Source organism: Aplidium turbinatum, chromosome 8, assembly GCF_918807975.1.
Source record: "Aplidium turbinatum chromosome 8, kaAplTurb1.1, whole genome shotgun sequence".
In the NCBI taxonomy this organism is placed as follows: Eukaryota; Metazoa; Chordata; class Ascidiacea; order Aplousobranchia; family Polyclinidae; genus Aplidium; species Aplidium turbinatum.
In genome coordinates this window covers 23210944-23237907 of record NC_137479.1, presented here as the reverse complement: position 1 = coordinate 23237907, position 26964 = coordinate 23210944, and the positions used below count along the sequence as shown (strand labels likewise).

The 26964-nt window shown below is 39.1% G+C and overlaps 1 protein-coding gene across 4 annotated transcripts in view; it reads left to right on the top strand.

The window, feature by feature from the left end:
- The window catches only part of LOC145775719 (partitioning defective 3 homolog), a 35919-nt gene extending 9852 nt beyond the window's left edge, over positions 1 to 26067 (top strand). The window contains exons 8-32 of one of the 4 annotated variants that reach the window (XR_014290172.1): positions 22 to 176; positions 508 to 606; positions 1439 to 1550; positions 1932 to 2037; positions 2438 to 2567; positions 2891 to 3026; positions 3235 to 3319; positions 3563 to 3669; positions 4517 to 4651; positions 5449 to 5557; positions 8903 to 9043; positions 9361 to 9543; positions 10614 to 10727; positions 11127 to 11249; positions 11401 to 11519; positions 15681 to 15783; positions 16690 to 16716; positions 17477 to 17582; positions 17923 to 18027; positions 18382 to 18411; positions 19304 to 19384; positions 19574 to 19655; positions 20098 to 20402; positions 21132 to 21207; positions 24339 to 24383. Coding sequence is in view for 3 of the 4 variants with exons in the window: in XM_082587075.1 (XP_082443201.1) it covers positions 22 to 176; positions 508 to 606; positions 1439 to 1550; positions 1932 to 2037; positions 2438 to 2567; positions 2891 to 3026; positions 3235 to 3319; positions 3563 to 3669; positions 4517 to 4651; positions 5449 to 5557; positions 8903 to 9043; positions 9361 to 9543; positions 10614 to 10727; positions 11127 to 11249; positions 11401 to 11519; positions 15681 to 15783; positions 16690 to 16716; positions 17477 to 17582; positions 17923 to 18027; positions 18382 to 18411; positions 19304 to 19384; positions 19574 to 19655; positions 20098 to 20402; positions 20652 to 20699; positions 24339 to 24942 (3345 nt within the window). In the remaining variant the exon portion in view is untranslated. Of the gene's footprint in view, positions 1 to 21; positions 177 to 507; positions 607 to 1438; positions 1551 to 1931; positions 2038 to 2437; positions 2568 to 2890; positions 3027 to 3234; positions 3320 to 3562; positions 3670 to 4516; positions 4652 to 5448; positions 5558 to 8902; positions 9044 to 9360; positions 9544 to 10613; positions 10728 to 11126; positions 11250 to 11400; positions 11520 to 15680; positions 15784 to 16689; positions 16717 to 17476; positions 17583 to 17922; positions 18028 to 18381; positions 18412 to 19303; positions 19385 to 19573; positions 19656 to 20097; positions 20403 to 20651; positions 20700 to 21131; positions 21208 to 24338 lie in introns of all 4 variants that reach the window. The other 3 variants (XM_082587075.1, XM_082587077.1, XM_082587076.1) reach the window with 3 other exon arrangements.
- The last annotated feature ends 897 nt before the right edge of the window (positions 26068 to 26964 follow it).

Below are 26964 nucleotides of genomic sequence, written 5' to 3'. Positions count from 1 at the left end.
AAAAACAATTCATGTTTGCAGGTGACCAGTTTCATGGATGATCAGACGAACAAATTTGCTGGCTTGTTAATCCAATCCATCGATCAAGCCGCTCCATCCGGCCGTGACTACTTGACTATTGGTGACGTCGTCGTTGAAGTTAACGGGCATCTCCTGATAGAATTCGCTTTCGACGAGTGAGTTGAAAAGTGCTGTTTATTTTTCGAATCCGTGGCGATGCTTCTCCACTGACTCTGCATGAAGTGGGATTTTTTATCGCTATTTTTGCAATCTTCAAATTCTTATTAGCTATGTTATGCTTAAAGATTTCATTTTTAAAGTAAGCTATTGTCGTTAGATAGAATATTGAGCAGAAGACTAGAAAAGCCGATGCTTTGTCGGGGCTGTTGCGTTTATCGTGGAGAAGAAATAAAATTGGAAAAGAGTGTGGTTAGCTCGCTGAAGTTACACTGTTAGTGGTGCTACCAAACAACGAGCCGTTGTCCTATCAAATCCATTTTTCTTCAGCGCGGAAGCCATGCTGCGTGAAAGCCTCAAGCAGCCAAATACCCAACTTCGCATCCTTCCTGTGGAAGAGGCCGATCATTATCATGCATCACCTGCTGCGTGAGTGACGTTTTTTTTTTATGAATCTTACTTCTTCGCATGAACCTTTTCTTCGCCAAGCCAAGGGTCGAAGGGCTCCGTCTTTTGCCACCCTTCGGCAGTGGCGGCGACTCGGGCTAGATGTTTGGAAAGGTGTCGAGCAGCCACTGAATCGTTCGTCATCCAGTTCGCATACCAACTAATACTCATGAATTTAAATTACTCGATACTTGTTTTAGATTTTGATTATATATTATGGATATAATGTGGATATTGTTATTTTTTTGAGTTTAACAAACATTTTGTCTGATACTATGGAAAGTGGTGAAAAGAAAGACATTTCCAAAACTATGGTGTGGAAGAAATCTTCCAAATTTCCATACATCTTCGATACTTGATCGTTTTAATGTTGCAACTACTAGTTTTGCGCTAAAGTTTGATTAATTGAGTGAAACTTATCAAAATCGAGATAAATTGTTAACAAACTGCAGTTTTTTTTGTCATTTAATGAACAAAACTTGTAGATTTAACTAATTGGACAAATTCTTAAACAGTTGGTTATAAGGTTGACGACTGAAAGTATGGACGCTTTGTAGTGGGTCGGTTGTATCCTAAATGAAGGATCTTTGTATAACTTTTCATCCTCAATAACATCGAGGAACCAGAACAGAAGTTGAGAGACATCAATTCCTATTTCATTACTTATAGATTCTGAGCATAGAATTGAAGGCTTTTCGGTGTAGAGTGTAAGATTTAAAAGCTCATGGAAGATTTGCATTGGTTTTCATACCTTAACATACTCTGGTGAAAGCTTCTCAAAAGTTGCATTCTACTAACAATGTTCTTCTTGCAGTACTTCACGTCTTCGAGATAACCCTGATATCGTTGTCTCCACCGCCACACCTCCTAATTTAGCCAATTTTGCCCCTTCAAATAGCAACAATTCTTCAAACGATCAAAATCAGGTATTGGGGAGCAATAACTGATATCTGATGTATCCATCTTGCTCAACGGCCATCAGATTTCTTGCTTTAGCATGGATTTCACAATACAATGCATTCCACTGTTTGTACTCCTAGAAAATCGATTATTTGAAATTTGAGATCGGTCTTCTGATATGCAGTATTCCTTGAAACTTCAACATTTATTTGACAAACTCTGGTCAATTGTGTTTCTCCCAAGATATGTTCCACAAGTTTCTACTACCTGGGTTTTGTTTTAGTTACTATTATACTCAGCATCAAATGTTTTGATTTTGTTTGTAGCTAAACACCTGTAATGAGCAATTACTATGTTAAAAGTGCACTTTTTCTTATGCTGGGATTACTTTTGAATCCTTTTTGTAGATTTCCTCCCGATCGAAGCTTCCTGCCGTAGCCCAACTATCGTATGACAACGTTAACCGATACACAAAGCAGATAGGCTCCCGCATCAAAGTTCGACTGAAGAAAGGTTCGTTGAGGCTCAGTTTAAGTTTCCGGATAAAACACTTGTTTCATATTGTCGTAAAATTCTCAGGTTCTGTTGGTAGCGTTGTTTCTTTTCAACGGCAAAGGCTTTGGAAGCGTTTGTGTGCTTTAAAACGTAATTGAATTAGCTTAATGACAGCCGATTAGAAGAGGCGCCCACAAATATGTTTTTATCGTATTTGTTTCGAAGCATAATATTAATAGCATACTTTTGTTTCGAAGCAAATTAATTACTCAAAACTTCAATTATGCCTATTACGACCATCCGATCATCATTACCTTTGTCACAGTTTCTGTTTTAAATAACTTTGCCACTTCTGCTGTTGTTGAGATAATGTGATATCTGAAATTTTAAACACTAAACCCTCGAATGTCTATTCCAGATATCAGCGGATTGGGCTTCAGTCTCACCTCTCGGGATACCACAGTTGGGGAATCGGGTCCTATCTACATCAAATATGTCCTTCCTAAGGGAGCCGCCATTAAGGATGGTAGACTGTTAGCTGGTGACAGGTAGGCAGTTGTTTCACAGGCTAATTAGCTTGTGCTGCCAACGAAATATCTTGCTTGTGTCAATACATGTGTCGCTGATAGGCATCACGGTTATCTATTATATGAATTTACTCAAAATAATAAGTCACGTGTCTTTGTGTCCAGTGCAGACACAAACCTGCTGAGGTTAAAACAGAATACACTACGCACTGAAAAAAGAATTGCGCTTGATTATACGTTATGGCAAATTTTACCGTTTCTTTATACAGTGTTAATACTTATCTGTTTTTATGAATAGTTCATTTTTATCAATTTCGTGACCGCGAATATACGTTTGTTGGAAGGTTACTGGAGGTCAATGGCGAAAGCGTACTTAGAAAAACTCAGGAGGAGGTAGTGGCGCTGCTGCGTGGGGTCGTCATAGGATCAGAAGTCGATATAACAGTCAGTCGGCAGTCAGAATCCTTGCCAAGGAAACTGGTAAGTTCTTACCACCCAATTACCGAGTCAACAAAATTCTTTTTTGTACATTGATTCAACGTTTACAGACATTGAATCAACGAAAAATGTACGGATTTTGTTTGCTGATACAATGCGCAACTGCATTTGTGGAACCACCTTCCACATTGCGCGAACGTCAGGTCACTGATGAAATTGACATTTTAACATTGAATCTATGTCATTTCAGAAAGATGATCCTGACACGGACAAAGTGATTGTTGATGATCAGCTGAAAGAATATTTTCTTTTCGACATCCCACTCAATGATACAGGTTACATTTCTTTTCATTGAACTGTGACTTAATTGTGCAGAAAGTAAGTTTATCAATAATAGATATTGTGCAGTGATTGAAAGGGTCAAAAACACAAAGTTGAAATAGAAAATAAAAAACATAGCGCATATTTGTTTTAAAATGTTTTATATTGTCTTTAAAATCTTGTAACATTTACTTCACGTAAAAGCATTGTACACTTCAGCATGCTTCCCACACCAACACATGATGTAATCCTTGCAGGATCAGCTGGACTGGGCATCAGTTTGAAAGGGAGTCAGATCAAACGGACAAAAGAAGATATGGGCGTTTTTGTGAAGAATGTTCTTCATGGCGGCGCGGCTTGGCAGGTAGCGCAGGCTTGTATAATGTACAGTCGTTTATTGAACTGGAACGAAAGGAGAGATTTCATCTTCTAGCTTTTTGTGTGCGTTTACTTGTACACAAACACACAAAAAGCTACACAAACACACAAAAAGCTACACAAACACACAAAAAGCTACACAAACACACAAAAAGCTACACAAACACTACACAAACACACAAAAAGCTACACAAACACACAAAAAGCTACACAAACACACGAAAAGCTACACAAACACTACACAAACACACAAAAAGCTACACAAACACTACACAAACACACAAAAAGCTACACAAACACTACACAAACACACAAAAAGCTACACAAACACACAAAAAGCTACACAAACACTACACAAACACACAAAAAGCTACACAAACACTACACAAACACTACACAAACACTACACAAACACACAGGTAGCTACCGCCATAGCCACTATTTTGTATAACTTCTGTATTGAATACCTTCTTTGTATCACTGGCTAAGGACCACAAACAATAGAGAGTCCATGATGTCCGGAGACAGGAGGAATAAAATTTAACTTCTGGTGACAGACTTTAATTAGTCACGTAAAGGTTTTAACTTTTGCTTATTAATTATTTGTAACTTTGCCTTTTCTTTCATGAAATTAACACCTGGCCACGTATTCCACGAGCAGTGAAAAACTTTAAGGTCTGCTATAACGGTTAGCACATCACTACGAATATTAACTTGCTATTTTAACCGCACATATACCATACATTTTCACCGTATCCAATTATCATGTCCATCAGACCAACAAAAGTATGGAACAAACATTTGACGTTATCGAATGTTGTTTCTACTTGCAGGATGGCCGCCTTCAGCCCAACGACCAATTGATAGAAGTGAACGGCCATTCACTGAGAAAAGTTTCAAACCGAGAAGCCATCGACATCTTGAGGACCTCTATGTCAACTGAGGGGAACATGAGGGGAATGATTGAAGTAGGTTTTCATTATTCCTCGTAACCGATTAACATTGATATTGCAGCGTCTATTAATTTGAAGGTCCTGGTCTGTACCAAGTGTATCATTAAATACGTTGGATGAATACCTGTCCATTGCTGGATGTCTAGTCTTGGCTAGGCTTAATACTGTTCCTTGGTCTTTGGTCTTTTTGGCCCCTGGAATGATGAAAAAAAGTTCAAATATTGCCGCTGATGGGTGGCATAAGGATTGCTCTCCATTGAGCGACACCTAATGGATGGAATGATTTCCCGGCAACAATACTTCAACAATTGGCAACATCTCTCGTGTCAAACTCGGTGACCGGGCCTACGTCAGTGGTTCAAAGCCTCTACAAGTATGCGAAGCTACCAGGATTAAACTCTCAATATAAGCTTTCCCAGTCCGAAGATAAAGATTCAATCAATCACGTTGCTCGACTCGTGTTGCCAGTTTGGTTCGGCCTCACTGCTAGTTTTTTTTTACCGTTGGTGACACAGACATGAGAATAAATTCAGCTTTTGTAAGTTACAGTGGCCGAGATAACTTCAAGTCAGTGTTAGGCGGATATACATTATGTAAAACAAACTCGGCAATATCACAATTATCACATACTGCTGTCATGTATCGTCGTGGTAGGAATAGGAGCAATGCAGTGGTACGCTTGCATATGTGGACAACTATATATATATTAGTTAACTTATCAAATTATGTAAAACAATGCTAAATAGCACCACCAGTTACACTGATCACTCGGATGTAAGTTCCGCTTTTAAAGTATGACGTTGCTATGACAGATGGTGATCGCGCGAAGGAAGGGCGGCCATGATGGATCACGTATTTCCTCAGAAGCTAGCAGTGACTTCTCGGACACTATTCTAGACCAGACGCAGCCGATCACACCAGGTAGCCTTGGTGTTCACACGCTGATGAAGTTTGTATCTGTGCACTTGTGCAGCTCTTAAAAGCTCAGGTTGTTTGATTTCCAGAGTTACTCATTGTCTTACTGTGTGTTTCGATTCTGGTGATTTTACTTTAAAAGTTCAGTTGTATTTGCGTTTGTTTTCGGTTGTCGTCCTTTTATATTCGTCTACCGCTCATCGTGTTGGTAATCGAGCATTGGTGCATCTGAAAGCCGATGCTCGCGGTGTTTTCACACAGTAGGCTTCACTCTTGACGTTGTGTTAGATTCTCAACATTCAATCTCCATTTTGTAAATTATTCATAAGGTTTTAAGTGTGATGAATGGTGGTTTGTATATTAACATTTCATTTTTGCTTGGTCAAGAAAAAAGCATTTTCTTGTTTAATAGCTTTGGATTTTTTGTTTAAATATTTGGTATCCCAAGAACCTTATTATATTTATTTATTTATATTCTATTTATATTGCAACAATAGATGTAATACGGATTGATTAACTATAAAGCATTGTTGTTCAGATAAACCACTTTAGTTCGATTTTGGCTGCTTCATGAGTTGAGATTGGTTTTTAAATTTTGAAAACACGTTGACGTTGATTCAATGTTGAGTTTAATCGGTTTGTGAATTGTGATTCTTGCGTGGGTTGTAAAGAATAAGAAGGGATCACGAATTTGAAAAGCGAAATATTGGCATTTGTATTCTTTGTGGACCATTCCTGTTCTAAGCCGAGACCCTTCTTTGGCCCGTGCCTAATCAAGGAAGAATTTTTTGAAGTTTACACCACTCCTTTATATTTTTGTATACCAGGATTTTTAAGCTGAAATATCTTTAGGCTCCCCTTAGGGAATTTATAAGCTCCCCCTGACATCACGATATGTTCACAGTTTCCGCTGATCGCGCAACTAACTTTGAAAAGTTCCTCCTTTGTACGATAAAAACGTTTTTTGTTCATGTTCTGTAACCCGCTTTTATTGAAGCTCTCAAAATTTGGTCTTTGTGATTGATCTCTGTTTCCTCTGCAAAGATGTTCCGCTCTATGTGCATCCAAGACAAGCTTCCGTTCCACCGCTGCTGCTGGAGACCTCGTTCGGACCAGACGATATAAGCGATGTCACCAGCATATCACTGCATGGCTCATCGACGCTCGGGAGAACGAACAAGAACAAAAAACAACGCGGCGAACCAATTCACGTCCGTTCTCACTCGTCAACGGGCGAGACGGACACACTGGAAGCTGACGCGGTTAACAAAGTCCGCGAAAAAATCCTGAATTCCTCCGCATCCGCCTTTCTTGGAAATCTTCTTCGAGCTTCATCTCCAGCGCCGAGTATTGCGCGTTCTGTAGTTCCCACTGAACCTTACTCAACGTGGACAATACCAAGAACAAACCGTATACCAAAGCGCAGCGTTTCTCTACGCAGTGGAAAAGTACCAACCAAACCTGCATTGGAACCGAACCCAAGCCCTTCTGATCTTCAAACCCGATGTGCTTTTGAAACAATCACAGGTACTCGCCAGTTGCTGATGTCATTGTCTCTCCCTGCGGACTCTTTAGTTTTTCCGTTACTCGTGTCTTCCTGGCATTGACTTGGTTACTAACAAGATGTTCAACCAGAATGAAGCGTTACTAAACGTCAGAAATGACGCGTTTTGCATCTGAGCAAATGATTTTCTGAATGACTCTTGTTTTGCTCTCGCACAAATGTCGCCTCGCCTTCATAGGTGGCATCGTTTCCCAGCATGTTGCCTGTCTTTTAGCCAGGAAGCTCTATGGATTGCATGTTTTTGTTTATTTTTTATTTCTGCAAGTGTGTTTTATGTGAGATGACGAAGTTCTTTTTAACAGTTATATACTTCAATTCGATTCACAGTATTTTTTCCTGTAGATGTTCCTCTATAAAACCTACTTCGTTGCCGTTAGATAGTAGTTTCTCTTCCTGCCAATCACATGACAATGTCGGGAAATTGCAACACAAAAGTGTCATGCGCTATTGCTGACCTTTACTTCGGTTGTTGTACAGTGTAGAACTCTTTACACATGCAGTAGATTGGTGATTTTTACTTGTGTGCGTTAAGTTTCAACATTTTGTTTTATAAAATGCTTGTATTTATAAAAGCCTAAGGTGTGTTTTAAAAGTAGCAACTGGTCTCTTCACCCGTAAAATCCGTTTATTTTGTATAATTGTTCATTTCAACGTCCTTAGACGTTGAATCAATGTAAAAAGTTTGCTTTTGAGCTGATTGATAAGTCTCCAATTGTACTCAGATGTTCTTGATCCACGACTTGCACACCGCAGTTATAGGCTACCGGTACTCATGATACACCCTGACTATCTGACAGCAAAACCCGTCATTTATACATTGATTCAACGTTGAATAAAGGTAAAATGACAGGTTTTGCTGTCTGGGATATCCACGATTTTTAACGTTTTACATCCCGTCCAACGAATTTTGTCATTCACGTCAAGGGGTGAAACTTTTTCATTGACAATTGATGTCACGTTACGGCCATGACGTGCATTGTTCATCGATCATTCACCATGGCTGCCCAGACAACAAAATCGGTCATTTTCACATCAATGTAAAAATAACCGATTTTGCTGTCTTGGCTGCCTTCTCAGATAGCAAAATCTGCAGACGTTGAATTAATGTAAACAAAACATACTTTGCTTTCTGATTGTAAGGATATTTGCGCTGATGTGCCATCTGTAGCGAATATGAAGATTTTTTCAAGTTTGTTTCCAGTTAACTAAATTAGTTCTTTTTTTACGTTGATTCAGTGTGTTCATTCGTTGAATCAATGCAAAATGGACTGATTTTGCTATCTGGGTGGCATGGTATTTGACGTTTGTGCATGTCCCCAGCATGTTTTTTAAGCTTTCTTTGTCATCTACCTCTGATCAAGAGTATGAAATTTACAAAAATATCATCTTTGTCAACAAGTCGACTGAAATGCGTGCCTGAGCAAGAGGTTGTCCAACAGTTTAGCTGATTGTGTTTGCTGCTGCTTTGTGTATCACAATGCATTGTTGTTTAATATATATGTATGTATACTGTATAGCTTACGTAGATCAGTGTTTCTCAAAACAAGGACAGTTTCCTGGTTTCTTTTAGAATTCGGTATTGGGAAACTCCCCAATGCGAGTCACAGGCTTCAAAACCGTGTTTGCCAAATCTCGAGAAACTATCCGCTGAAGTTGAACTTTTCTCAATTCTAACATTAATTTGTTTAGTATTTTTGGTATTCACCAAGAACACGTCTTGTTCTCGACGTTGTTGTTGAGTTGTTATAGCCCACTGCAGCAACTATTAACGCATTGTCGGTCTGCAGCTACTGAACTCGCTTGCGATGGTCCAACCGGCTACAAATCCGAAAGCGATCACCAAGGAGGTGAAAGTCAGATCTCTGTGACCAGCGTCGCGAGTTCTGAATCGGCTCAAACTCAACACATCGACTCTCCAATCAATCCAGGTAACTGCTTGCATTTTTTTTCAATAGGGCGCTTGATTCGCAAATTAATTTCTGCGTTTACAGTTGTAGCATATACAGTAGCTTCGTACCTCGTTGTATTCATGCAACTATGTAATCTAGTTTTAGCACATGTTCGTTGCTGAATGTGAGCTTTGTCACAAGAAGCAAAAGCTTCCCCTTTTCACATTTGTAAACCTCTGGAGACCTTGCTACTATTGTTATAGCTTGGGATTAGGCGTGTCCAAGTGCAAACACACAGAAACGATGAGTTTTTTCAATTAGCAACTTTACTAGGTAGCTAGATACTTATCGTTCAGACGTGGTCATCAGCGACGAGGAATGGTCGAACTCGGACTCGTACGAGCCGTTTTCCCGCGAATCCACGATCAGGCAGTCGATATCCGAGAAGCGACGTGACGTTGTACAGCGCTATGCTGGGGAAGCTCCTAAGTTAAAGAAAGCACTCAGCGGCGAAAGAAAAGAACCTTTGAAATCTCCAGGTGGTTAGGCGGATGAATTTTCTTTGAGTGTCTGTCATTATTACATCAATCCAGCGTTGCTTTGTAACGTTGAATAGTTGTAATAAGTTCAAACTTGTTATTTCGTGTGCAAATTCCTGCTTTACATCACGCATGACGTAACATTCTTTTAACGTGATGTCACTCGGCTTGTGACGTGGCTAGCAGCTTGCGCAGTTGATTTGGTTGATGTGGCGTGCATCACTATATGCTGAATGGCAAGCAATCAACCAATGGCTATATGGGTAGCGTCCCAGTCTCTGCTGGCATGGGCCTGGGTTCGATACCAGGTCCAATCATGTCAAGCGATTTTGTAATCTTTCTATGTTGCGTGAAGCAGGAGAATTACCCAGACAGCAAATCAGTCGTATTTAACATTGATTCTGCAGACGTTGAATCAATGTTAAAAACAACTGATTTGCTGTCTGAGTAGTGAGTAATCAGGACAACAGTGAATATCGGCCATGATAATAATATATAATGTAGTACGAACAATTGCCGAAATATCATAGCTGTTGTAGAGTGACCAAATCAACCTTCACAATCATCACAAGCCATCTGACCTAGTGAACGCTTTAGAAAACGTTCAACCAGTGCTTGATGACTCAAGTGATAGATTTTGTTGATTTTATTGCTTACTGACATTAAGGCTAATTTCTTGACAATTGTTAAGTAGAAGGAAATATTAACAAGAGTCATATGCTCGTTATTATCATGGGCCAAGAAATGTTTTGATCTGGCCGAGCACGTACATTGTTTAACCCTGTGGCGTCCAACCAGTGGCTGGCAAGGCTTTCAAAATGGCGCCTTGGCTGCTATTTCTAAAATCACACGCACTCATGCTGGGTTGTGAGCGGTAGATTTGAATTTGTGAAGAATCGGATTTTCGAGACGTTTTCTGTGTGCCACCAAGCCACACATGAGTTGAAATCGGTCCTTTGTCAAGCACAGATTGGACAGCTAACAGTGGTTTTGTGTGATCACACTTGCTTTTTTTCGTTAACGTCTCTAATTTTCACCATCTTGCTACCGCCGTGTTTCTTACTAATCAGAGCAAAAGAAATTAAAGAAACGTAGTAGCAATGACGCGACGCCGACGAAAAAGCTTGATTCGAGCTCTGCGAGTAAACTTAGTGCTCAGAAAAACCGAAATAACTCTTCGAATTGTAAGTTTGTTCTTAAACGATTTTGATTCTTCACTAATCTATGCATGGTTTGAACATTGACGAAGCTTTTGTATTTTTATTTTCTTCAGCAAACAAAAGCTTATTACAGTATTTCACATTGCATCAACGTCTGATGTCCAGTGGCGGCTCGTGGCTATTTTTATTGAATAGGCTGCAAAATGTTTTACATTACATTTACATTCATCAATTTTACGACTGCAGCCTATTAGGACGAGCCGCTACTGCTGATGTCTATAATCATTGATCAGCTATTGTTTGCTGGGGATATTCGGCTGTTTTATATGTTTTGCTTAAATGGTGTTTAACCGCGTTGCTTGTATAACCATCAAACAGCACTTTCAAGAGATTTTATTGAGTAAGTGGAATTGTTTCATCTAGACGAGTGGCGAATTCCCCAGACCAACTTACAGAAGTCGGCCTCCACGGAATCCTTGATAGCCACGGCTGCAGCGAACAATGTGATCCCTGAGAACACTCTGCGGAAGCAGCCTCTTAGAACAGGTACCGTACCTAACTAGGCTGTGTGCAGAATAGTTTAAGTTCGCTATTGCAAATATAGTTTGCAACGCACGTTGCTGATAACACAAAGTGACATTGAAATTGCATTGCGTCGTCGGATATTTGGGATTGGTGTTATTTGGCTTCATCACAGGCAGCACCAGCTCCACAGACGTCGGTCCTAGCCTTGGCATTGCCAAGTCAAGTTCTTTGGAAAGTCTGCAAACCGCCCTCTCGTACCTCACTGTGAAGAATGAATCACCAATGCGCAAGGTAAGCTGAAACGACGGGTTATCGAGTTGAAAAAGAATTTCTCAGAATGTTGCCATATCTATAGTTTAAAGTTGAAGTGATTACGGCAAAGTGGAGTTTTCAACTGACATGTCATTTTGAAATTATTACGAATGACGCCTTTGAAAGATGCTAATCACCTTTTAATCTTGCCATTAGGCTCAATATTATATATAACTCATGTGATGTTGCGTTGACGATCGAACCTATCTTAATTTCTGGCTGTTTAAAAGCTGCAACATAATGTGGTCCAACGTTCTGTACGTCTGGTGTTGTGCGTCATTAATTTTTGCTTTGTTTTGTACCGTTCTTCGGAGATAGTATACGCTCATTGCAAACTTGTGCTGCTTTTTTTTCACGTCATTTTAGTGTGGCTTAGCGTTGCGTAGTGGTCAATGTAATGGGTCTGCTACTATTCGGCGAGTCCGATTCGGCGAGTCCGATTCGACTAGTCCGATTCGGCGAGTTCCCTATTCGGCGAATTCCCTATTCGGCGAGAGCCTTTTTCGGCGAGTGCCCTATTCGGCGAGTTTTTGAAATTTTTAAAAGGAAATTATCGGGTACCGTAGCCTAATTACAATTGCCGTTTTTACATCGTTTTAACCTCGCTAAACGTTGAAATCGTGCAGAAAGGAATAAAAATAAAATGTTTGAACTACCGTATTATTAAATTAAAATTCGTCATGTCAGTTCAGTTGTTTTTATTTCTGACCATCATATCAAAAACAATTGCGACCTTGCCAAATTTCTTTCAACTGAATAACTTACTTCGGTCACAAGCACGTTTTAACGTTTGCGTTTTGTCGCTTCTACCTTTTTCTACATCTTTGCTATGTTGACGTATTGTTTTTGATATCATGATCAGGAAGAAAAACAACTGAACTGACATGACGAATTCAAGCACGTTTTAACGTTCGCGTTTTGTCGCTTCTACCTCTGCTATGTTGACGTGTATTGTTTTTCATATGATGGTCAGAAATAAAAACAACTAAACTGACATGACGAATTTTAATTAATAATACGGTAGTTCAAACATTTTATTTTTATTCCTTTCTGCACGATTTCAACGTTTAGCGACGTTAAAACGATGTAAAAACAGCAATTGTAATTAGGCTACGGTACCCGATAATTTCCTTTTAAAAATTTCAAAAACTCGCCGAATAGGGCACTCGCCGAAAAAGGCTCTCGCCGAATAGGGAACTCGCCGAATCGGACTAGTCGAATCGGACTCGCCGAATCGGACTCGCCGAAACGGGCCATTCCGCAATGTAATATAGCATGAGCCACCCTACTGGCGATCGTGTTCTTTTTTACAAAGGCAAGCACTGAGATATAACCTACAGGCGGTTTTCCTGAAAACAAATCTATGCAACCGACTTGTCGGAACTATGATGACTACAGTACATAGGCTTTTCACCAATTGAAAAAAAAAAAATCATCATAGCTAGACTCGAACCGGTAGGGTGCATCATCTGCCCTTTTTCGTTCAAATTTTGTTCTGCAGTTGTCAGAAGTGTTCCTTTTGTCAAAGTAAACAAACCTGTGAAGTTTTATGCGAAATGATTTGGATCTAGGGGTACCACATCGCGAATGAATTTTTGATATATAGACGTCGAGCGAAAAATGCGAAAACCCTAGTTTCAGATGGCATGTCTGTGGTACACATATATGTACCGTTAGTCCAAAAGCGTTAAATCACTCTTAGGGTTTTTCTCTCTAAACTGCACACCTTTTGATCATTTTATTGCAAAAAAAATATTCGCTGAACTTTATCTAAACTTTAACATTCACTGTTTTGGTCACAAAACACCAATAAATGCACATTGTTTTGCCGAATTTGCAAAATTCTGTATTTTCCGAATTAAATTAACACAGTTTGAAAAGGCACAGTTTCCTGTTCAACTAAATATGCAGTATCCATTGAACATTGTTGTTTATTTCCTTCTTCCGTAAATTCGGCACTGCTGATAGTTGCCTTCAACAGTCTGCAGAACAGTTTGAAATCTCTGTTCAGACTTTGCCGATGAAAGATAGTCGCATCCAAGCTTGACACCCCGTTCAGCTGCATCATTCATTACTCTTAGCTGCCTTACAACTGTGCAGCAAGCTCCATCTGAAGGACATCTGTCTCACTGAAGAACATCTTCGTCCATGAAACTTGTACAATGGCCAAGCTTTAGTGCTGCAAAAAGGAACCAGGAATCTTCATTGATTAGATCAGCCAACTTGGTTGCTGGCAACACTGGAATCAACCCTGGCTTTCCAAAACCTTCTCCAAATCTTTTTAATGGCTGTCTGAAACTTTTCATTTTCTTTAGTATTGCTCTTGCTAGTATTGCTGCTTTCTCAGCTGGCAGTGTCTTGATGCTGAAAAGGGCAAAGGAAGCAAGTTCCCCAGACAAGTACCATGTGTGTAGCATGAAATGCTTGAGCGCTACTTCTGCTACTAGCTTGTCTTCTTCTTTGTATTGGTGTAGGACTTCAATAAAGCGCAAGTCGTTTGTTGGTGCATTGACTTGGCAGTTTGGCACGGTGCTAAAAACCAGTATCAGCCATAGCACGACAAGATAAATTTGACAAGACGTTTAAACTTTGCAATTTGAAGGTAGTACACCATTTGTACGTCATGAACCATTATGTCTGATAGAAAGCAAAGGGATAAGTGTTCAACCATGTCGGAGTCGGTGTTTTTGTAATAGCAAAGCACTAGATGCTTAGTTGCTTGGGCGTGTGTCCAGTGAAAGCCCTGAATTTCATTTTGCACATGAAAGGAATAATTCTATGAAAAGTTTATTGCAATCAAAACTTCACCTTCTTGCAAATTTTCTTTTCTGGATTGTAATATTTTGATTGTGCTTTGGACATATAACTATGTGGAAGAAGTTAGACCAGCTTCTCAATCAAGCTTTCTATGCAATCTGAAACCCTCGTGATCATCGTAACAATTTCTGCTCTATCAACTATCATCCATGTCATGTCATGATAGCATTTTTGCCCACAGACACTTTATCCTTTTGACCTAGCAGTAACCTACTAAATTCATCATCTTCATGGAACTTCAACACAGAATCAATAATCTCTTGAGGGAAAGCTCTTTGTTGACGTGGTTGAGATTTTGGTGACACTAAATGAGTTGCATCAGGAGTTTAAAAAAAGACAACCAGATATGAAGATTGGTTTGTCAAAATCTTGCACATTAAAGCCAAAATGGTGCGTTTTGGGAGAAGCTTCCTGAACCCATTCAGTTTGTGTTTGTCTAATTCATGAGAATTCCAATTAACATTGTAACCGTTGTATAAGACGTTGTAACCGGTCATGGAATTGGTTTTACCGTCTCCCCTCAGTCAGTTGTTTAAACTATGCTACCTATCCTTCCTTCACTTTAAAAAATACATGGTACACTTACTACAGCAAACTACCTCATTTTTACTTAAATATCCCACTTCATCTTTGGAAGCTAGAAAGCCAAGAGAATTACCTTTCATTTAAGCCAAGTTGCAGAAAAATCCAAGCAGAGTGTTATTTGCTGTAGGCGATCAAAGTTTCGTCATGCATGACTGATCACAAATAGGCATGTGTGAAACTAGCCACTTGGTGGCCTATAGTGATATAAAAACAAACAAACAATATATCTTTTCGGAATCTTCTTACTTTGGATAACTCATATGCATTGGAATTTTCAAGTTACCATTTGAAACACCTTCATAATAGGTCAAACAAAATTTGCAGTTAAATTTTACGCATGAGCGATCACGAAGAGGGCCAATTTTCAATCGCCGATATCTCAAAAAGTAGTGGGCCGATTTTGATAAAATTGGTATTACTTTTCTTAGAATTTTACGGAGATTCTACATATGAAATTTCATGAAAAATCTCCGGCATATGGTTCAACAACTGTACCAGTAGCCATGGAATTACCCCAAAATAACAAAAAATTACATAATTTAATCCAATTGTGGTACCCCTAGATGTTAATGGATTCTTCTGAAAAGTTGCACATCTTCAACAATCATAAAAAGGAACATTTTAATCCACTGCAGAAAACCAAACAAAAAAATGAGGGGCAGATGATGCACCCTATCGAACCCCCTACCTTTGGTTCATGGAGCATATGTTACAGTTCGGTTGTTGTTTTTTCTGCAGCAAGGGGTTCGTGGTCGTGTGCTGAACGACAGTTTCAGGGCTGCCCTGGACCAATCTTATCCCCTGTCACGTGACTTGGCCACGTTCAATCATATGTCTACACGTAAGTTGAACCGATACTTTACCACCATGACAAGCTTCTAAACAGCTGAGTTAAATTTGATTTCATTTCTTAAACCAAATTTAAAGCTTTCTTGTTAATCTTTCTGATCATGGTGTCTAGATTTAGTTTTGTCTCTATTTTTTCTTAAAAAAAAAAAGACTTTGGTGCATTAGAATTTTCATCTTCATGCCATGCATGTTCATGCTAAGTTATTCTAGTTGTCCAAGTATTTTACTTTGATACCAAAATTAGTATAACTTTGCAACCACGAAGTTCAGTATACTGCAAACTCTGCAGTTGAGTTGGTCATTGCATCATCTTCGCACCTCACTCGGTTGCAAGTCATACAGCGCTGTGAGGAAAGCTTTCTTAACGCATCAAAGCAATGATGTTCACAGAACCTCGTTGACTTTATCGCTTCAAATTGTGTCTGTTCCTGTGCTGGTGGTTTTCAAACTCTCTTGTACAAGTGTGGCGGCGTTGAGAAAATTGGGAAACTTACGATGAATTATACACTGTGGTTGCACGTTTGACACAAAGAAGTTATGTTTTTTTTTCTTCTGAATTAGCAAATGTTGCAGTTAATGCAGACCTGCGCTCACGTTGCACATGGGTTGATTGCTATGAAGCAAGTTTTGCACCATCGCGTTGTATTGCGGAGTTTGAAAATCACTGATACACACAACCGGTTAATTAAAGAATAGAATCTGATCCACGGCTTGGTGACGCGTTTGCGTGTACAGCACCACAACTCAAATCTGTTGTAACTGTAGACGGCCGAGATGAAAACGACTGTTGATTAATTCAAAGTCTTACTGGGGCGGATTCTAAGCTTTATTTTCATGTATTTTCACGTTTCACTAACATCATTTTCTCTGTTTCACTTCATACATTGGATGTTGGCAGCCCAAGGTGATGACGACACTGCTGTCGGTACGTGACGTTTGCTTTTTAAGCATGTTGCATTTGTCATGGCTCATCAAAGTTAAAACCTAAAAAAGCATGTTTTTTTGTTTAAGCATACAAATGTTTACTTTTTATACCGGCCTCCAAACCCAGCTGGCAGAAGTAGTTGTTTTTACATCGCTTCTATTACGTCACCAGATGTTGAAGCAATGCCGAAGTGACAACTTTTGCTAACGAGGTTGCTGCTCGTACTCAAGTGATGCTTTTGACCAATGTTTCTTGTGTGGTTATAAGTTTACCATTTAATGAAGTTTTTTATTTTGCATGCATTAGTATCAACATTAAAGATGATACTTTTTTTGTTCATTTGCTGATCATTTTCATGCTACCGAGTAGAATTTTTGAAATATGAGCTGCTTTGCTAGAGCCGCTAATAGTCGCCCATGTCTCTAACTTTTAAAATCTCGGTAGTTTTTCCATTTGCTCAGTCTCAATCACTGTCAGTCACTATGCAAACCGCTTTAACGTTGCTACACGGTAATTTGATGCAAAAACTACACTTCTGCTCACTAATAACGCACGGTCATTGCATATGAATAATGTATTTATTGAATTAAGCCACAAAAAACAAACAACTGTCACTGCAGTTCGTTTTGCATAAAAAATTATGCCAGTGTTTTTGTGAATACTCACAAGAAGTAGTCTGGAATGCAACATATTTTATTGGTTGAATTACACCAATATTTCGGTTTGAATATTCTTTAATACGTCATTGTGTTATTGACAGTACGAGAAGAGGATAACCGCGGCTCAACCCATAGCTCGACCGCGCCATCTAGTGACGGAAGTTTACGATCTCTAAAGAAACGAAATAAACTTTTTGGCTTATTCAAGTACGTGCGGCTGTATGCGATATGCAATTATGCATGTTTGTTTTTATTTTGATCACACGTAATCTTTTCCATTTCCTGAAAATAATTTTGTTGTCGATTTGTCGCGCAATGTATGAAGTTGTAGCGTCGGTGAAAACTTTTTGTCCATGGTTAAACTCCTGTGTTTCTGTGCTGAAAATACGTCATCCAAACTTCATAATTCTCCCCTCTCGTGTATCAATAAAACGTGTATCAACGTCTGCAAACGTTGAATCAATGTAAAAAACAACTAATTTGCTGTCTGGGCAAGAGTTGGTGCTTTACAATTACTTTTTTTCAAAATTAAAACATTTTTTTACAGGAAACCAAAACCCAAGCGACCTGAAGGCGAAAATGAATTGCACAAACGAGATTTAGAAGCGAGAAGAGAGAAAGACTTCCAAAAGATGCAGGAAGAGAAAGAAAGGTTGGGCCGAGTTGCTGTAGAATTATTGTTAAGCTCTTGAGTTTTTTTTAACTGTGTTTTGCCCACCTTCTTGAACGCAGTTAATCGTCTGGCTTCTCCACAACGAATTATGTTGAATGAACTTCAAAGTGATGCATGATTTTTATCTCGTTTCTTCATTGTTTGTTGTATAATTTCTGCTTGCATTTTTATGTAACACCCGTTACGCTCTCTCAGTTCATGATAACGCCTTGTGTGTAAAGAAACGCGCACGTGAATGAAATCTACCCTCTCCAAGTCTCCAACCCTAACGCATCATCTCACGATTGTTGTCACGTGATAGCTTTAACCAATCGAAACATTGTTCATGTTTAGGAAGGATGAAGCACACGCTTGGAGGCTAAAGTACTGTGATGTTGTGGAGTTTCTCAATTAATTTTCATTTACAAACTAAAATCGAGTTGTTTATTAGTGTTTGTATTTATCAAATCATTTCCCGAGCATGCATAGATACATGTTAGTTGTTGGGTTGATTTTCATTGAACTATATGTTTTGTCCGTCTGTGTCCCGGTGTGTTATGCTTTGACGTTGTGTGGTGGTGGAGTAGGTTTTTCTTAGTTGTTTTCATTAGTTTTGTTGGAGGTAGATTTGGTTGTTTGCAAAGCAAGTCATTTTATGCAGAATAAAAACTAGTTTTTGGAATTTCATTATTTGTTTTGTTGTGTAGCACTTTTAGTAATAAAGTTACTTTTAATAACACAACTAATGACATTATAGTGAGACGCATGGATAAAAGTTTTAATACAATTCCTATTTCGATAAATTAAAACAGTTTTCCACTTTTCCTAGTACAAAATTATTTGAAATCTAAAGTATTAACGTATTAACATATTGTGTGTTCAAAAAATATATTTAAAACTTAAGAAAATTCATTGTATCGGTTTGCATCACCCAGTATTGAATTCAAAGCAAACAAGACCCCGCTCACAAAATTGGTCTTTTGTTAGCTTGTTTATTTACTTTGTCTATATACGATGCTCAAAGTAAAAATCGAGCAACAATCCAACAGCTGAACGTACTCACATTAGATCTGATTGATTGCTAACACCAAAGTTTAATTCTGAACCGTTGATGGACTGACTTTGGGATGTTTTTGTTATTATTCCTCCTTTAAGCGAAATGCTTGCGCTTTGCAATAGTCGCATTGATCTCTGACCATGTCCCGGCGCAGTTGCAAATCACCCATCCGCGTCGAGTCGGGAGTTAATTTTTATTAATACTAGTTTAATATTATAGGATCGAGGCGAAGGCGCGCGAGCTACGCATCAAGCAAGCCGTGGAGCACAATAAAGATAAGCTCGGGAAGAACCAGACCTGGTGAGAAGCCATTGATTCGATTCTTAGCCTACTTCATTACGTAATGGTGAATGGTGATCTTCACACTTTACCGCATTTGAATGAAAGGTTTCAACGAATTTCAAGTGTTTGTCACTCACTCAAATTCTATATTGATGATTCAATCATAGATTTTTCTTTCAATGAGCAGAAAAATTTGATGTTTTCCAGGTCCTTCACTTCTGAACGCACAAGACCCCCCAGCGTACCTGCGACGTCGTTGCAATGGATGGAAAGCAATTCCAACAACAAGGTTCATATTTCAAAACATTCTCTCATCAGTTGTATCACATTCTAATTGCATTAAGACGTTTTTGCATAAAGTTTACTTGATGTTGTTTGGAAAACAAGAAAAATTTAACATTTACTGACTTTTTGTGTTTATAAAACTTGTACATTTGCGTTAACAGTTGCGGCATGGCAGGTTTTTTTTTACCGACTTGACGCTAAAGCGAACATTACATCATCAGTAGACAGACTGCATCATCAAGAACACACATCATGTCATGGAGCTATGTTATCTAGGAATCTGAAGGTTTTGCTAAGCAGTAGCGATTAGATTATCTCAGGTTTTTTAACTGGAAATCAACAGATTCAATCATGGTTTATTTTTGATTGGCTGGATGGATGTTAGTGGTGTTTTGTCGAAATGACAGCCAACAGTTTGTTTTAAATGACAAAGCGTTTGTTTTCAGACACGATCTTCACAAACGGCCACTGGGAAGCGCTCTATAGACCCATACATTCATCGCTCGGAACGTGAACAGTCACCTGACGTCACTGATCGGTCAGCAGCGTCACTAGGGAGAAACAATGTCACTTCTCCAGGCGGGGAAGGCAAGTACGTCAGTTCACCTCGAGGTGAAAACTCGTCTGCCGCTTTTCCGGACAGAAACAGACGCAGCCCCCCACCACCTGTCCCTTCTAGGAGCCGGAGACGAACGAAAGCGGAACTTTCAAAACACAAAGAATCTGTCAACGCATACAGTTCGCTTCCAAGGTATGGCTGATAATGTTTATGTTCGACTGGCGTTTCGATAGTTGATTTTTCGACATTTTTTCAGATTGATTTTTCACACTTGACCATTCATGAATTTGGTTTCTAGAACACACATAATTGCACTGATAGACGTCATCATTACTTTACATTATTGCTCGTATTCATTGAAACAATCATTTTAAACTTTTCATTAGTCGTCATCGTTTATAATCTAGAATGTAAACCCTTTCCACATCATTTTGTTGATAGTTTGTTGGACATAGACGCACTGGAGAGCAGTGCGCCTGAAACAACTTTGTAAGTAGAAGGACGACTAACCAGATAACCCAGGTTTGAAGATACGTGCGGACCACACCACACGTTGACTGAGGTGTAAAGTTGGGTGTTTGTTATTCCTGCACCGCTTCGAGTCGATATCTTGCATATTTTGCTGTAATTCAACGTCTATTAACGTTTTTGCTACCAAATTAGAATTTTTCTTGATCTTTTAAATCACAAGATTTGAATGCATTTTCTGCTGCTTTGTTATTTGTTAAGAACTCTGACAGACGTTGAATGTTTGCAAAAGTAATGCAACATATTCTCTGTCTAATCTTATTTTTTCAACAAACTTGACAAATGTCAAGTATCTCTGCCGTGTGTGCATCTGACGTACATCATTTGTGATGTAAATCACATGCTATCACTTGGAAACGGTGGCAACGCATGATTGGTGTCATTTGTAAGTAGAGCCGGTATGAGACGCGGATGAATAACTATTACTTCCAGAAATTTTATGCCACGTCTTCGGGGAAATCCGTCCAAGGTATGTTTGAAGATGCACGAATAGAAATCTCCCATCTAAGCCCTAACCTAACAGTCTCACACATTTTCAGCATGAGTCTTTGGAAATCTTTCTATTTTTTCGTCTGATTGACGTTTTTCTTCGTCAAATCGATGTAAGAGTAGAAGAGATTTCAACAGCATGTAAAAATAACTAACTGACACAATGGTTTTGCTACCAGCCATCTCCTTGCTGTTGCACGACATCAACGATCAGAAAGGTCGAGCCATGACAGCAGCCACCTTTCGCTTCTTATACTCCCCCAGATATCACAGGTTGCCTATTTTCGTTATTTCCCAATTTGCTTCAGACGCCAAGGTCGTCAGAACTTTAGCGTTGCAACGATATACAGTAAAATGAAAAACAATTTCTTACTGCCTGGTAATGGATAGCATCCCAGTGATGATATTTCATTTCATTCATTTTTCTGCTAAGGAAATCAGTTCAATTTTACATTTACCTTTAGGAGCTAAACCAATGAGCTGAAAATAAAACCTGAAGCTAGAAAAACGCCACTGTGAAAGAAATCACAGTTGTAGATGGAGAAAAGTCGCATTTATTTTGTGTTTACTTATAAGAAAAATTCAGATAATACGAAACCAAGGCAATAAGAAAAAGGTCAACAGTTTTTAACAAGCAAAACTATTGATATAAAATTCCGTACTTATGGGATAGGGTTTTCTTTAGGGCGTTTATACCTGTGGCATTTTGCCAGCATTTGTTCAAATAACAATAAGCCTAAGGGCTAATTTTTCCACTATGCTCCGATAATACAGATTATATGAATCAATCAGTTGTATAGATATGAAAGTTCACATTTCAGGAAACGCTTCATTGCCCCAAATGTTTCGTAGTTGTTTTTGATATATGACGTAAGCTTAAATCTATTAGGTAGGTTGTATCTACGTATCATCTATGTGCTCTGTTACCGTACATTTTATAGATCTGTTTAAGAAACTTGCCATAGCCTAGTTTATTTCTCTGTGATTATTGTTTTTTTGTGGCTTTTTTCTGATATCTGCTTGCGTTATATATGCCATAGTAATGATTCTCTAGCAATCATTCAATCACTGACTGGAGAAAAAAGGAAATAATTGACTGTAGGTTGATTAGTAAGTTTATGTTTTTCAATCTTGACTTGTGGTAACATACCCACCCTATAGTTGACGGACAACAGCCGCAAAAGTCAACTTTGAAACTTGTTTAGTTTTGAAATTTCTCAATCGGTCACGGACTAATCAGAATCCAGGGATATCTATAACTACGGGATTGGAAACTCTGTGGAACTGAAAACCATTTTATACACCAGTAGGGTCACTTTTCTTTGTGCGTTGCTGTGATAAATATTCACATAAATTGACCTCAAAGGGCGGCAAGTGGTAGGCTAAACGAACAACCAAAAGTGTAACAATCAATTCACCTGTAAATTGTAAGGACTGCGCTTGCCTGGTTTGTTTATTTGTTTGTATTCCATTAGTGCAGTCATGTAGTATTTTGTTTGCTGCTTAAGAAATTTCCAAAATGACTATTGGTTTTAGTTCTGATAACATTGTAAACGTATTGGTTTCGTACTGGATTGGTCTCTGTGAACAAGTTGATGATGCAACAGCACATTTCACTGATTGATGAACAGTCCTCATTTACTTCTGATCCGATTTGCAGTACGCAAAATGCCAAAGAACAACAGTAGGCGGTTTTTGGACTCATTGCATTCATTCATTTTTTGGATTCATCGTTTTTTTTTTCTAGCAGCGTAAATGTACTTTTAATCTTTTATACATTAATTAAGTTTTAATGTGAGTGTACATTTTGTATTATTATTGTAAAATCGAATTGTGTATATTTTTTAGTGGGTATTGTATTTTGTTAATCTTTTTATAGTCGTAGTAATGTGATGACCCTACTGATGTATAGCACTGAATAGAGTTTCCAATCCCGTAGTTATAGATATCCCTGTCAGAATCCATGCAGCTGTTCAATACCAGAATTAATCTATGATGCATGTGCAATTGTGCATTGCCCAGTTACAAGCCGACCATCGAGTGTTGCTGTTAAAATTGATCGGCAAGCTTATGGGCAATGAGCTGTAGTTTCTTTTTAGTCCTTTCCATCGATTTGTATCAGCTTTGTTGCAAACCTTATTTCAGATGCGATTATTTTCTAGGATGCACTGGTCTCGTAAGCCCGTTCAGGTAACTGCGTCACGTCACGTGGTACACGCTGCCACTGGCAACCACATTTGCACTGCGTTGCATATTTTTAACAGTGCAAGTTGAAGAGGAAGCCACTTGCACAACTGGTTCATTGTGATTTTTTTATCGTTATGAGGACGAAAAAAATCGCGAAGAACCCTAGTTTGACAAAACCATAACTTGCATACTCTGTGATTTTTGCATAGATTTGTCGTTGAGCTATCTATTCATCTTCAAAAACAAATCTTCCTTGAAAGCACGTTTGGTTTTCCTTCCATTACATCACTTGTTTGAATCTTGAAACCACTTCCTTACCACGTGATCTGTGTGTATTCATCCGAATGATTTGACTTTCACTTCTGCTAATACCAATGGCTGATAGCTAACGTGTTGCTACCGATATTTGTTCGCTTGTAAAGGCTCATTTCATCGTATCTGCTGTATGCGCTAAGCTAACGAAGTATGCCTAGCAAGCGACATCAAATGTTAACCTTACATTATTGGAAGAGCTGTTAATAGTTCAACGATCGACAATTTCCATGTGTCTTTAGTGGGCGCTAAACGTTTGGTTTGAATGTTACCTCAGAAATTTACACTAAGCCACGCGTAAGCAGAGAAATGTGTGCTGAAATCCCAGTTGCCACTCATATTTTGACTGCCCGATATGGGAAACTCGTGGCACAAGTTTTACGATTTCCAGCAACGGTTGAAACAAATAGCTCAGTTTTATATCTATGTCAATGACTATCCGTAAAGCGACTTTTGTTTTAGTGTTTGAGCTTTTGCTTTTATTCTTTTTGTTTAAGTTATTGTGTGTGTGTGTGTTGGACATATTGGAACTTTTTCCTCATTTCCTTGAGGATTTGGCGGAGGTGAGAGACCGCCAATTCTTTACTCTCAATATTCGATCGTATTTTGCAGACAACCAGCACGAGAAAGCAGCAATGGCGAGAGTGCCACGCCGGGCGGGAATCCAGAACGAGGACCGAAAATCAACAATCGTGACTTTTATCATCAACAAAAGCCTCCCACTTCTCGCAAGGACTCCAGTAGCAAGGTTGTGGCTAAACCTCCCATATCATCGATGGTTCGTTCACCTGAGAACTCACCCGCTGTTCACTACCATCGCCGGGAACAGAGTCCGGAGCCTCCACCACAGGCAGTTTACGTTCTACAAGGGACCTCTCCTCAAACTGCTGTTGTAAGAAGGGGAACTCTGGATCAGAGGTCGCCTCAAAAACGGACTAACAACTACCGGCATAGCGTCTTTACTGAGCAGCCCACTACTTTCGACTATGCACCAAAGCGCCACTCTACTATGACGCCTCAACAGTTTTATAAATTGTCCACTCCTCCTGGCCACTCTCTTCATCCAAAAAGCGCCGCTGATGACGTCAGCAGTGCGGATAGCAGCAGTTCCGAAGCGGCTGATAGACACAGACGAGCTTATTATAAGCTGATGCACTCACCTCAAAACGACGGCGGCTTTGAAAAAATAGAAGTATCTGTTCCTTATAACTTATAGAAAGAGCACCAGAGAACGCCTCCCTCACTTTTATCAATGTTTGTTCCGTTTGAAGTCACCAATATTTAACATCAAAAATATTTTTATATAAGATAAAGCAAGCAAGAATTTTTCTCTGGAAAAGCGAAACATTACTTGCAAGTTTTTCAGTAAATCTCTTTTGCCGCGAAACGCGTTTCCTCGTGTCCGATTTTGCAGCCGACTTTCCAAGAGGAAAAACGAACTATTCGATCGTTGGTCAGTCATGCGGTCACTTTAAGAAGCAATTGAATTTGACGAAAAAGAAATCAGTGTTTTATCCCCGCGCACATGTATGACACTTACCTTGGCGCGAGACATTTTTAATGAGATCAGTTCATACTTCTCAAAGCCGCAATTGCCTATTTTTCCAAATGCGTATTTTTATACTTTATTTAATAATCTCTTGTTGTCAATCACTTCGGAGGAATCGTGAAATTTTCTTTGACACGGCGACAGTGAATTTTGCTACTTTCTCTACCTATTCGATTAAATCAGCAATTGACGGTGCTTTTGTATTAATTTTGTATATGTATCGCAAACTGTATTTGTTCTCCATTTCATCTCGTAACACCGTATCTGGTACGACCGGTGACTAACTTCCACCTAACTTGCAGAGAGGAAATCGGTCGGTTTTTACATTGATTTAACGTCTGTAGACCGATTTGCTGCCTGTGAGCTATGATGGCTATGATTCCCCCCACACCACTGATCAAATGTTTCATCTTTGCATTGGAATGGTGTCCATGTGAAAGCACTGTTTACTATCCATTGTATTTCGTTATTTACAGTCCTGAAAATGTTTTTAATCTGAAAACCGTTAGTTCTGAAATAGCCTAATATAATCAACGATAGCGTGTTTCTCAAAAGTTTTTGTTACGTGTTCTCTACGCAATTCATCATTAATAGGCTATATTTCTGAATATCCCTGCGGAAAATATCACTGAAATGAACTTCATCAGTTGACAACCTCTGTACGATTTCTACTTTTCTTGTAATCACTTGATCAGTGTTTTTGATAAAACGTTTGCGTCGAGTCTTGTCCGTTGCCGAATTAGTTGATCGTCTTGTCGATTTCAAACACAAACTCGTCAAAAAAGCAAACCCAACGCAATCGATTGGTGCTGACTGCTGCGCAAAGAAATTTATTTTTCCAGGCCACCACAATACCGGTACAGACTTCTTACTTAGTTTCAAACATGACTGAGACGCTCTGGCAAAGCAGTTGAAAGGAAAGGTTGCTTGCAGTGCCAGAGGCGTCGCACACTTTAAATAAAGCAGGCCAATCACGATGTTGGCAAGACGTAAATACCACACTCTGCCACTTTCCATCTTCGGAATAGAAGAAATGGAGGACAAAACGACACAATAATAAACAGATACATTTCACACGTGATAACGGTAGCTACTTTAACATACCGTAACAACTTTTGGTTCATGCTTTGCAATCAGAAGCTGCGTTGTCTGTGACGTCATTACGTAAATGGAAGTTCGATGAAAAATAGAGAAAGATCGCAAACAGTTCTGATGGAAAGTAAATTAAGAACGTTCCGCCGTAGCCAGCGTGTCCTAGAGGGTCAGGGTTAGGGTTTTAACATGCAAATGCCAAAGAATAGCAACTGCCGACTTTATTCATCTACACATAGCCTACGGTAGGGGAAGACGGAGCAAAGCGGGACTTCGCGATTTCTCACGTTTTGTACTCTTTAGCTCCCTCTAACCGGAATCACTAGTTAGGCAACTATAAAATGTATTTGCTGTGGAAAAATGGCGACTGGCAAAGCACAACGCGTGTCGTGAGGAAGTAAAATGTGTTTTGGCATAGTTTGTTATAAGAAAGAGATGGAAAAGTAGCTACCACATTCGTTAGCATAGGGGAAGACGGGGCAAAGCGGGACACTTTTCGTCAAAACGTAATTTCAGCAACAGTGATGGTTGGATTTAGTTAATTCCTTTTTTAATCGAAAGCCTTAGTTGGTCAGCATATTTGGTTCGAAGATCAAG